Source organism: Motacilla alba, chromosome 2 (assembly GCF_015832195.1).
Source record: "Motacilla alba alba isolate MOTALB_02 chromosome 2, Motacilla_alba_V1.0_pri, whole genome shotgun sequence".
Taxonomy (NCBI): domain Eukaryota; kingdom Metazoa; phylum Chordata; class Aves; order Passeriformes; family Motacillidae; genus Motacilla; species Motacilla alba.
In genome coordinates this window covers 101118063-101131416 of record NC_052017.1, presented here as the reverse complement: position 1 = coordinate 101131416, position 13354 = coordinate 101118063, and the positions used below count along the sequence as shown (strand labels likewise).

At 39.4% G+C, this 13354-nt stretch overlaps 1 protein-coding gene across 11 annotated transcripts in view; it reads left to right on the top strand.

The window, feature by feature from the left end:
• The window catches only part of PTPRM (protein tyrosine phosphatase receptor type M), a 442907-nt gene that overhangs the window by 407859 nt on the left and 21694 nt on the right, over positions 1 to 13354 (top strand). For all 11 annotated transcript variants that reach the window (XM_038129430.1, XM_038129425.1, XM_038129423.1 and 8 more), the window contains 2 exons: positions 811 to 908; positions 13179 to 13295. In XM_038129430.1, coding sequence (XP_037985358.1) covers positions 811 to 908; positions 13179 to 13295 — 215 coding nt within the window. The remainder of the gene's footprint in view (positions 1 to 810; positions 909 to 13178; positions 13296 to 13354) is intronic.

The following is a 13354-nucleotide window of genomic DNA, read 5'->3' as shown; positions in this document are numbered from 1 at the left end:
TGGATTCAGTATGGATGTTAAGCTTATAGTTTATATTGTTTACTCTTACTGGCTCAGTGATTTTAAAGCACTGGTTTAAAATTGGGGTGGCACACTAAGCACTACGGGTAAGAGGTGGAGGCTACAAACAGACAGGACCAGGTGCACACAAAGAGATGTGGTTTTTTTCTCAACATTTTGCATTTCTGTATTATTTCCTGTGAGCTGGTACCCAGCTTCAGCATGATGCTGAAGGAAGCCCTGTGTGTTCATGAACAGAAGCACACAGGTTGGGAGAGGCACTGCAGAGGACCTGCTGCCACGGCACATCAGGTTTCTTTGCCGCTTTCCCCGCTGTTTTCCAAAGTGATACACTGCAGCAAAAAAACTGTAACTTCTGTCTCACTTCAGGAACTACAATTTAGGAGCTGGGCTAATTTGATGAATAGTGTACACTAAGAAAAATATTAGAAACCAGGAAAGGCCACATACTCCATTGAGGCTCATTTCATTCCAAATACACCTTCCCTAGGTTATCATCCAATTGCTAAAAGAAAGAGTGATGTTATCCATTTTTTATAATTCCACTTCTGGGTATTATGGAGATAAATACCTAAGTGGAATTTTCTTCAGAACACTATTTCAGGAGAAAAATACTTTAATGCAGATAGGTCAGATGACAGAAAAGAAATTGACCTATCCTAAATGAAAAATATGATGATAGTGATACGAATATATGTGTACAGTCACAGTTTCACAAAGTTCCCCAGAGACAAGCTTCCAATCATGAGACTTTCAGATAGTAACCTTTCATTTGATTTATTGTTTCAGGACCAATGCAGGAGACAATATATGACTTCTGGAGGATGGTATGGCATGAAAACACAGCAAGCATAATCATGGTTACTAATCTCGTAGAAGTGGGAAGGGTAAGTGGTTTTTGTACTTAAGAAGATGAAAGACCTCTAAGCTGTTTGTTTTTCAAAATTAAATAACAGACCAACAAGGTTCTTAAATACTAAGTATAGCACATAAAATATGTATGACTGCCTGTTCTGAGAAGTTCATTATCCATTATTTTTAAACATGCCTTGGATGCTTGGCTTTGTTACCATCAGCACAATGAAAAAGAGACTGATAAAGCTGCACTCTGTACAGCAGAGTCTGCAGAGACTGACAAAGAGGGGAGGTGTCATATGTTTGTACACATATCAGATATACCATTTCTCTTAAGAAAGTCAGTATATTTAATGCAGAAAAAGGTATGGAATCATTTCTTTATTTTTTTTAAGGAAGGCTAAGGGGGCAATTCTGAAACAGATGTCTGAGTAGTTAAACTATGAAGTTGTTTCTTGGTATATATGTCTAAATTGGTCTGGCTTGTTTGGGTTTTCCTTCCTGAAAGCCTTCTGGACTAAAACAGAAACAATTAGTTTAACACATTTGCGCACTGTTTGTTGATCAGGAGGTCATGTTCTGGAGTGGGATAGTAAAGGAAAGCTTGAGTTACCTGACTGATACTGTGTAACTTTCTTTCTTTGCTTGGAAACTTTTAAAGTAGGCTTCCTACTCTGGTTATTATGGCTAATTTTGTTTTCAACAAGTATTGAATGGATCCTTTTTCTGTGTTTCACACAAATGTCAGTAAGTGAGTCTTTTCATTTACTGCTTTGTCTGTGCACTGCTGTCTTAGTTCTCATCTGGGATGGTTTTTTCAAGAAAATTTGCTTAGGAATTTGGCATACAGCTTTCATTTGATATGAAAAGAAATCCCACTGCTTTTTATGGGAACTACAGTAATTATTGTAAATCAGAGTTTGAAATAAGAAGTGAAGTGCACACATCTTGGTTTGAGCAGCATGGTTTTAAGAGATGTTTTTAGTTTCACACTGGTGGAGTGTCTGATACCGCCTCTGCCCTGTAGCATTTGCATTAGGAGTGAGCACTGTTTATGTGGTGTGATTTGAAGTCTTTTTGAGGAAGTCCAGTTTTACAATCTCAGCTTATTCTTCCATATGTCCTTTGTGAACTAATATAAATCTTAACAGTTAGGTATCTGTGCGCTCAAGCCTGCTTACGGATCACGTGCCAGTATTATTTTTAGATGTAAAAAAGATGAGGATTGTGACTGCAATTAACACCTGCTGCAGGAGCACATGTATAACTAATTGCAGACACAAAGAGGGATCATGGAGGCTGTTTTAAAAATGCAGTCCCTTGACTGAGGAAGAAGGTAGAAATAGCTGGATGGTCACGTAGCAATTCAAATCAGATGGATTTGTAAGAATAGGAAGCTCTCCAGCAAACCTCTTTGTTAAAGCTTTATACACATTCATAAGTGCCCAAGCGAACAACTTAAAAAGGGATGTTTTCAGGGTATGAATAAACAAGCCTGAGAGCAAAAACAGCATTCTGCATGAAACCACATGCTGTTTTCCCAAAGTCAGTATTTGGAAGCGCCAATTAGAGTGAACTGTCAGATGTCAGCAAGGGAGACACCAGTCTTGGTGCCAGTGCTGGCAGCCTCTGCTCACAGCATTTAGGTGCACAGCACATTCCCACAGCAGCAAGGAATGCTTTGTGCCACCGTGGAGATTTCTTCAGGGTGCAAGAGTCCTAGTGGGATACAGATCTGCAGCTTTGTTGTTTCTGGCAGTGGTAGAAATGACTTTGTTCTCACTTTCTCTCGAGGCCAGCACAGGTGAAATCAGAGAGCAGAAATTGAAATGAGCTTTTAATGGAAATAAAATCCTATGAGCCACAGAACAATGCACTCACTCTTCCATTGGTGTTTTTGTGCCACTCCCAGAGCTGGAATCATCAGCAACAAGGAGACAAATTGCAAACACACCATCTGTCCTGCAGCCCCTAACACAAGCTGTGTGCCACCTTGAGTAGTAATGATTTTAATGGACTTTTGGTAGCAATCCTGTAGAGCAAACCTTTATAACCTTCCCAAACCTGAGGTTTTCTATTTCTATTGCTATCACTGCTATAAGATTTATAAGAGTTTCTTATTTTTTACTTTTTAGCCATGTTGACCCATGATAAGCCAAGGAGGAAAATTTTTTTGCATTTTCAGGAAACAGGAATTTTCCGAATTTAACATGTTTGCCACACGGTGTACGGCCTTCATGAATTAATCATTGAGGGGGCGTATTTGTATTTGTTTTCCAGTACTGGCTGGATAGTCATTAAATCAGTGCTAGGAACTTGCTTCTTGCCCTGGAGCATTATGCATCAGGACTGTTTTAATTGCTGCTGGAGGAATCACCATGAGGCTGTCCCTAATACAGGCACCTGCTGCAAATGACTCAGTCCCCCATTACCCTCCAGCAGGGTCCGGGTACACCTGCCAATATCTGTCATTATCTGAGGCACACTTGTCAGAACTGCACATCCCTTTAAGCTCTTGTGTGTTCCAGCGAGGGACCCTTGTCAGTATTTCTGGCACCTGCAGACTGCTGTGCACCTGGTATTTAAATGGCACCAAAATGTGTTTTGATTGTTTTCTCTCTTTAATGAACCCGCCTGAGGGACATTTAGCTCTTTATCTAGTAGCCTGTTACCCAGTCACTCACATTTACACTGCTTGTGTGGAAATTCAGACCTAGCTTGAGCTGTTACACTAATACATCTGCCAGAAGTCTTATCACAAAATCTGCAGGGCTCCCTAAGGAGACTTTTGCACTGATAATTTAAGCTAATGATTTCTAAACATATTTAGTCAGTTTTATGAAGACCTCATTAGAATGTGACTGTTTATTAAAAATCAAAATGAGGTCCCACAGTCATTTAGAAAAAGCATTGCTGAGTTGCATGAATAGTTCTTTGATAAAGGATGATGAAGTGGTGCTTGTTAAGGTTGGCCTAGGTTGACAACAACTTTTACAAAAAAAAACCTAAACAAATAAGCAGCCCTTGAAGCAACCTTGAAAAAAAGGTCTCTGAGGTCTCTGTCTTCTTCATGCTGGGATCAACAATTTTCCTCTCACACTGAAGTTCACAAAAAGAAAATGGCAAGTAATTAATGGTAATGATCCAAGAATCAGAATTTTCCAAGTCACACACTAACGGATAAAAAGCATAAACAAGAATCAAGACTCATATAATTACATCAGTGTGACAACAAGCTGTTTCCAAGTAATGTATTCTGGATTATATTAGTGCAAGAGGCCTATGTGCCCATGTCTGTAAGTGGTAGAGGAGAGGAAGATATTGTCATTTCAGGGAGCATCTTTACCTGAGAGATTTAGCATAATCTGGTGGATTATTCTTTAAGAAGCAAAAATTTTTATCCAGCAGTGTGATGATGTTACGATCATATGGCGTGATCGTGAAGTAGACTCAGAGGAACATCTTGCTTACTCCAAGAGACCGCTCTGGAGGGCAAACTCCCAAAGACCCAGAAAAGCAATGGGAATGGGATCAAGGTGTTTATGTACTGGCCAAAGTCTCAGGTGCTTCTTGATTTGTTTCAGTATTTACACACACTGAAACATTTCTGTCTTCCTTGAAAAGAAGCATGGTGGGAAGATTTAGAATATATTCAATTGTGCCATCTAGCTGTCACCTCCATCTTTGTTCTTGTTGGGTTGGTACTAGTACTCAGTTGGCAGAATCAAACTTGGCATGTCACATTATTTGTCATTTTTCAGTAGTCACTTTCTCTCCCACTTGCTTTAGGCAGAAGAAATTTAGTAATAACTGATTAATAAATGCTGAAAAATTCAAAATGCTGCAAAATTCAGTAGAGGTGGTTATAAATAAATGCACTGCAAGGACTTATGATTGTCTATCATGCTTTTAATGTAACAAAGTCTTCACAAACAAAATCACTATAAATAATTATAAAAAATAAAACCTCACCCCTGGAGCATTGTAATTACAGTAATTAGAGTTTCTCAATTATTACTCGGAATTAGAAAACAGCCAGTGCTAATAGTGTTAATAAGCACACAAAAGACCCTTTTTGTGAAAGGAAGCAAGGTTGACTCCAACAGAATGGATGTGACACAAAGGGGAATGAAGGTCAGCCACAAACTGGTAAACAACCCCTATGCCTGCGCCCACACCTTTGTCCTACCCAAACTGCCTCTCCCTGCCATCCTATCCATCAGGAGCGGTGTACTTTCCTGATAGTCATTTCATGCTCTTCCCATGTGGCATTTCCTTCCCAGGAGCCAGAAGGGCTGTATTTACATTGGGGAAAAAGGAAGAATACAGTGGTGGTTTAACTTTTCCTTAGCTTGTTTTCCTGGACCTGTGCTTGACATGTTACGTATGTTGCACTTCTCTGCAAAAACGGGGATAATTCTGACTTTTCATGCTTAAAAGAGTTCCACATGACAGCAAGGAGATCCGTACAACAGTCTTCTGACAGAGGGAATATCTCCTTGATGCTGGCTTGCTATAAAAAGCATTACTTGTAAGATAAATGGTGTCAGAAAAGGACACCTAGGAAAGCCTGTTCTTCCTGGGAAAGCTTGTACGGTCACAGCCCTAAGCAATTGTATGTTCCTGTCTTTGGGTTCTCAGGATGTCCAACACTGGTCAGCATTCAAGAGACATTTCTTAAACAGATTCAAATATGTTTCCTTTACAAATGAAACCCCTAAGTCTTTATGACGAACCAGATCTTCTTCAGATCTACTTGATAATTTGTGTTATCGACAGAGATTATACATCCAAGAAAAACTGCTAAATAAAACCCTGTCCAAAGACATCTTACTGGAAACATGAAAAAAACAAAACCAAAATCTTCAGCAACAAATCTTGCAACAAAGCAACAAAGAAACTGTGTGAAACTTCCAATGGACTTAACACCTATGCTTAGAATGAAAATGGACTTTTTTATCACAAAGCTATTACAAAATTTGTACTTAAACATTTTATAAGTTTTGGAGAATCTTCCATGAAGAAGATGCTTCTAATAAACAAAGGTAAACTCAAATTGTATTTAAGATTCAGATCACCCAATACTGTGATCTTGCAGAGGTGAAACACAGTGACTCTTCAGCATATCCAACAAACAACAGTTTGTATTCAGTATAAATGGAAGAACACTCTGTCTAATTGAAACTCCCTCTAAATGTAATAAGCCAAATTGCCTACACTGGAATTAATTCAGGATACTGGTGTTAATGCTCCTTAGGAGGTGTGCCAAAGAGTTCGTATGCATACTGGTGACTAAGGTTTCATTTCAACTTTTCTGCTGAAAGAAAGAAACCACATTTTATAAATAAGAGGGCAAAGGTTGTTATATGAATTTATTTGCTTCCTCAAGATAATTCTAGTCCAGACTTGTTAAATATATAAAGTGTCCTTCATTGTCCCATCCATTGAATATTTTTTCCTAATCTTGTTTACCCTCCAAAAATGGGACTTGTGCTTATGGTACATCAGCACAAGGTATTATATTCAGTTGTTATGCTTTCAGTTTCACTGTAATTCCAGTATCTCCTATTGGGTAGAGGACAGTTTATACTTTTACAGAATATCAATGAGAAAAACAAAAAACCCATCAAAATTTAAAACTATTGTTAATCTTTCAAGTCAATGAACCCTTCTAGTCATCAAAACAGATTTCATCTTTCTAGATTTTTAACCAGAAATAGTAGGTTTACATTTCTGCATTATACATCGTAGGGGAGGAGCCCTTAGGGAAAATTTAGTTCGTTGTTCTCCAGGAAAAAGAAGGAAGGACTCTTTGCAATTGTCTAAAAAATATGTGCCCAGGTTAGCAATGTTAGCATCATGAAACAGAACATCAAGCTAGAGGCATTCAGCACTGTCCCATGCCACGCAGAGCAGACATGGGTTCAGCTCTCAGTGTTTTGTTGTATTCTCATCTCCAGTAAAAGCTACGTTTCAAAGAATGTTAATCAACACAGATTAATATCTTAATGCTTACTAATCCAATTGAGATAATTCACTTAGAGAAATAAACAAAGGAAGTTTAAGGATACACAAATGCATTGACCCCTTTGTTGGACTAACTGAAGTGTCACCAAGGTGTGGGATGCAACTTTAGGTGCCGTTTACTAAGACAGAGGACTTCAGATTCTTACTTGAAATATCAGGGCTAGCAAAATGGCTTCATAACAGCAAGTCTCCTCACCTCAGCAGTCTCTTGAAATTATCTCTCAGTCTCTCTGTTAAGGGAGAAGTATCCTGGAGGCACTGACACAGTTTTACTTTACCCAGAAGAGTACCATGCAGAGCTGTTTAAGCTAACATCAGATGATCAGGTTTTAGAGCCAGAAGGCAATCCACTAAGTAATTGGTGCTCTGTACCCAACTATTGGCATGATTTTGATCTTGGAATGGAAGCATGGTTCAGAGCACAGGCTGGGCTGCTCAATGCAGACACATCAGGTCGTTGGAGCACAGGATCTGAGAAACAGGCCCATGATATCACAGTTGTGTCAGGAACTAAGACAGGCTTTGAGGAGCTCTAGCTAACCATCCTTCATCTTGGCGTGGGACCACCCTTCTCATGTGTTCTGAGCTCAGCTTTTCTTCTTTTGTGCATTCTGAGATGCACAAAATTGCCTAAACATAAGCAATGAAACAGACAATCCATATTCCTCTGTTGGTATTAACAATGGGGGCAGGAACACTGAACAGCTTTACCTTGGGTTGCCTTACCTAAAGCAGCTCTTCTAGACCAAATCTTCTTTATGGTCAAAAGAAGGCCGCACCATGGGTCGGGCCTGTCACCTTAATTTCATGTAACCCACTCTGCCAGGCTGATGGCGTGCTAACAGAATACTGAGTCTTAAGAACACCAGGTCATTTTGTCAGGTGGAAAACAGTATTTTATGGCTGCTGGAGGGCATGTCCAGAAAGCCAGTTCTACTGGGCAGAAACTGAATGGGAGTGCACCCACCAGGCAACTTGGGGCTGCACTGTCAGGGCAGAAGGTGGAGAACTATGTCAGCTCTGAGTCATCCCAAGAAGAAGTTAGACTGATCTAGTAAAATTCAGGGAGACATCTCTCCCCACCCTGGCAGCTGTGAACAACATAAAGACTTCTGGCTGACTTCACAGAGACCCATTCATCTGATGGTGCCAAACAGTATCTCAAATATTGTATTTCTCAATAGTCTTCCGCATCTCTTTCAGAAAACTGTAGAATGAGGTATAAAATTAATAACAGACTTGCTCAAAAGCAAACAAAAGAAAATGAAAAAAAGGAAGACGGGGTTTTATCTCCTGTCAAAGGTTGTTTTATAACACATAAAATGTTCTTATATCGTAATACATTTTTTGTTTAAAAAGTATTTAAATAAAAATACTTTCAATTATTGGATGTTCTTTTAGTTCAAGTCAGCCAAATAAAAGTATCTGTTATCCGAGCTACATCTGCAAAATCTGTTTAAAATTTTAGCAGTGAGCATGGTTGGCTGTTTCATTTTATAGCCAAGAGGTTTCACTTCAAAATTTATGTCTGACTTATCGTCATTACTTAGTTCAGGATTAATTTTAGATTAGAATGTATAATACTGCTCTTCACTAATGACAATCCATGCAGGGCACAGTCAGTTATATATATCACCCTTTTGCTAAGAATATTTCAGAATCAAAGGCAATTGGAAACTTTGAATAATCAGTGTTATTTAAACTGTTCTGTATGGACTGCAATGTGTATTTCACAGCCAGCTCACATATTAAGTCTGTAATATTGCTCCTATTCCAAAATTCTAGGTAAATGAATTACTGTCCTGACTTTCCTACTGCCTTTAGCTACATGTGTCACATTGCCAAATGGTTAAATATACAGCTTCGGAAGTCACAATTTGTGTTCATTAGCCATCGACAGCCCACAATATTTGTTATATTTAGAACTAGCAACAACAACTTTCCACCTTCATTTTTAATTCTAAGTTTCACACGTTAGACTATTTTACTGGGGGATGGAACTAGACTGTGGAAGCAGGTAATTCTCTTCTCCAAATTTCTAAAATTATTAGCAAAATAAACATGTTTGAAACAATTGGACAGTGTACCTTGGGATGAATAGATTAAACCAGAGCATTTTCATTATGTCTCTGGCAATCATCCTTTTATCTCATCTTGTGATGAACATCTGTATTTTTTGGCATGTTTGTAGGATATAAATGTGGGGTGTATGTGAACAAACTCTCAATTATAATTCTGCTCAGATGAGATTTCAAAATTATGTTTTCTGCTTTGTGGTCGATACTTACTGTTATGGTAGCAACTGTATGGAAAAAAAAGATCTAGTGCATTTAATATTCAGTTCTGGAATCATGTATCAATTATTTAGTTAAACCTTCTGTTAGTAAGGCTTTTTTGTAAAACACATACCAAATGTTTATAAAATGGAAAAGAGATTCGTCAAGTTATGGTAGCTAAAGCTGTGCTAAAAAGAAAAATCGAACATATGCTATCAGCAGTGTTTCTCATATTTAATGAGTAAAGCCATATTCTATTTTGTTGCAATTGTCTTTTCTTGTACAAATAAAGGCCCTGATCCAATAAGCATTTATAAATGTGATTTTGATTTACACTAGTTAATCTACTTCTGTCCTTAAGACACCTTTGCATTTATTTGGGTGGTCCTAGAGGAGGTGGGAGATGGATATTTAAGCATTTTCTCGACTTTTGGTTCACCCGGAGTCCATGGAGTTCTCAGGTCTAGAGCTCAGCACGTGCAGAGCATTGCAGAACAAGAGCCAAAAGTAGGAGAAAAGCCTGAATTAAAATAAAGTTGGGCTTGGGTCTTTTTTCCTCTGTTAGAGAGTGAATCATCAGTTGGTCTGTGGCTCTGACTGAATTCTGGCATGGTTCCCATGGCTTTCACAGCCCCTATTCCACTTGGGAGAGTTTTCAGGAAATTGGGTTGTCATGGATCCTTCTGCTCAGCTCCAGTCTGCTCCGTGCCCAAAATCCCCTTTACAGCAGAATAAGAAATCCCTGGTGGGCCCAAGCTGCATGAGGCACAAAAGGCTATAACTTGTATGCAACATCTCCCAATGCTTCCCTAATTATTCCACTGTATCATCTTAAATAAGATTTAAAAAAGAGTGGCATCAAATCCCGCAGTTGAGGCGTAAGAACACAGGGACTGCGCTCTTCTAAACTGGTCTTTCTGAATTGTCCCTAGTTCGTAGCCATGATCCAGACAGTCTGGACTTAGCAAGTTAGAAACAGGTATGTTTTCCGTCAAGCAAAGAGCAATTTAATTCAGCCAAGGTTGCTTCCTCCCCCCTGCAATTGTTTATTTTGCTAAACTAGAGCTGTTTCAAGGATGGCAGGCACCCATCAGAAAGAAATGAGGCTGAAGTTAGCAACAAAGAGACGTGTTGATGAGCAGTGCTGTGCCTGGGATCACGGCTGCAGCTGCTCCTCCCTTCCTACGTGCAGTGGCCCTCTCTGTGTGGTTTAGGTTCCACCTACGGAACGGATATAGGAACAGGCAAAAAAAGGGAATCGGCTCCAGAGAAGGGGTTGTCAGTGTGTAGCTCCAGCCCGGAGGCAGTGTGAATTGTCTTACTCTTCATGAAGAGTCAAAAAGTCATCTTAGCCATAGGTGGGAAAACCCTGTTTCACAGAGTTTCTGGCAACGGCTATAAAAGGGTCAGTTTGCTGGCCTGAGGGATTTGGACAATGGGAATTTTCTGGATTATTTTAACAACACAGACAAAACAAAGAGCATTCAATGTCTTTCACTTAGCTTCTATGAGAGGATTTTTGGAAATAGATCTAAATAAAATAAAATCTGAATAAATATCAAGTAGATGCAACAATAGATAGCAGCAGTAACTACTAAATTGCTTGCAGCAATGTATAATGCTTTTGAAATGTTTGTTCATTGCTTACAGTGGATAGATACATTTTAGAGATCAATACATTTGTCAGAGATCCTGTTGTTAGGGATCCTGGGAATGGCCCTCAGCTTGGTCCTTGGCTGGTGGAATCCTCCTCTCTGGCGCCCTGTCAGTTTTCTGGCTCTGGAGCATGGTGGGGAGAGCAGTCTTGCCACCCTTGCCCTGTTACAGGAGTGCCAAACACTGTCCAGGGTCCCAGCTCCAAGCCTCTTACCATGGAAGGGAACTCTGGTGTTGCCAGTGGTCCTGAAACCACCCTTAATACCAGATGATATGTGAAGACTATCAAGAAATTTTTTTTAGCCAATACTATTGTGGTTACTAGGTCTGAAGGCAAGCACAGAAAAAGAAATGAAATCCTGCTTATAGAGCTACCTGAACTTCAGCTCTGCTCTAGGAGCTTTCCATCAGCTGCGTAAGCAGGAACAAGCTGTTAGGATGCTTGTATAATTTTGTGGCTAGGAGCCAGGGCTTCTGACCAGGCTACTCTTTTTCTGTGAAGAGGATCCTGATGTGGGGCTGTGTTTTGCCAGCCCTTCAACTCAATTCTATTCAGATTTAAATTTTGTCCTGCTAATGAGCCAGAAAAAGGACCAGAACTACTGACCCAGCCTGGACAAACTTTTTACTTTATGAGCCAATGTCACTACTGTTATGTGGCAAGACTTCCCATGTAGCCAGACGCTAAAGAAGGATTGTACACAATTATCAGCGACATTCTGGAAACAAATGCTAAAGAAGACTTTTTTTTCTTTTTTTTGACAGGCCAGGGTTTGACTTTCTGCATAATCCTTTCTATACTGAACCTGGAGTTTGTATAAATAAATCATTTGAATCCTGCATTACAGTTTTCAATGTATGCTTATACACACGTTCATCTGTTTTACCTTTTGCTCAGGATTAAACATGGCAGTAATCAAATTTTTTGTGAAAATATGTGTGAGAAATACTCATATCAGTTGTGAAGTTTAATTTTTTTCCTATCAGTTTTCCATTGAATGTTTAAAGTGCTCAGGTTTTTTACCTGACTCATTTAAGTGCATATTTTGGTAAACTAGATTGACCTGTATTAAAAGATAATTTTAAATTTCCCTTTGGTGGGAGAAAGAGAGAAACTGTTCCATGCAGCAGATGTATAACAGATGCCACTCCTAGCACCTACTGCACTACTGGATGATGGCCAGATGCAGTGGTGATAGCATAGCTCTTACCATGATAAAGCAGAGTAAAAGAGACGTGTAAGTAATGTGTTAGCTTCCCAGCCCACCACTTTGTCCACACAAATGGGAAGGAGGAGAAAATTCTTAAGTCAGTCAGCTATCTACATCATCATACACAGTGCTCAAACCACCCACTTTTAAAAATAGCAGTTTAGGTTGAGCTAAGTGAGATGAATCCTACCCATAATGTTTGGAGTTACCTGTGAATTAGTAGTTAAGCTATATAGAGTTACAATAGTTAAAGCCTGAGCATAAACCTCACCTCTTGACTTCGAATATTGAGTTTTGCTATTTGACCTCTCATCAGTTCCTTTGGAAAGTTAATCTGAGAAAACAGGTGCTTTTCTAAAAATAATCATATAATAAATATCTTGATTTAGAAGGAATCCACAAGGATCATCAAAGTCCTGCTCCTGGCCCTGCACAGCACCATCCTGAAGAGTCACACCATGTGCCTGAAAGCATTGTCCAAATGCTTCTTGAACTCTGTCAGGCTTGGTGCTGTGACCACATCCCTGGGGTGCCTGTTCCAGTGCCCAGCCACCCTCTGGGGGAAGAACCTTTTCCTGATACCCAACCCAATCCTCCCCTGACACAGATTCAGGCCATTTCCTCAGTCCCTCATTGGTCGGCACAGAAAAGAGATCAGTGCCTGCCCCTCCTCTTCCCCTTCTGGGGAAGCTGTGAACTGCCATGAGGTCTCCTTCCTGTCTGCAAAACACTTTTATTTTAGAAGGTAGAAAGGTATTATTGAGACAAATCAACAAGTAGAGGTTGGAGAAAAAAATTCTGGTGGTATTTGTCCCTTTGGGCGCACTCTGCTTTGGAAAGCACAGGAAATGAACAGTTACCATAGCTGAACTGTGCAGGGCATAAATATCCTTTGTGCTCCAAACAAATTTGCCTTACTTCACTAAGCACAACACAAAGCTCATGTGAAACTCTGAAAGCTGTCTTAAAAGGAGAAGAGGCGATGTCCCTCAAACATTTACAGGTGCAGAAAATGTGACTGTTCTGTGCATGATTGCACTTTAAATCAGAAATCATTGCACAAAATGCAAAATGGATTCTGTATGAACCTTCTAAAATAAATGAATCTTAATTTCTTTTGTATCTTTTAAAGGTCAAATGCTGCAAATACTGGCCAGATGACACAGAGATATATAAAGACATTAAAGTTACCCTAATAGAAACAGAGCTGCTGGCTGAATACGTGATTCGAACATTTGCTGTAGAAAAGGTAAGTTTCAAAATTCAGTTTTCTTAAATACATTGGTATCTGCCAAAGTAACTTACATG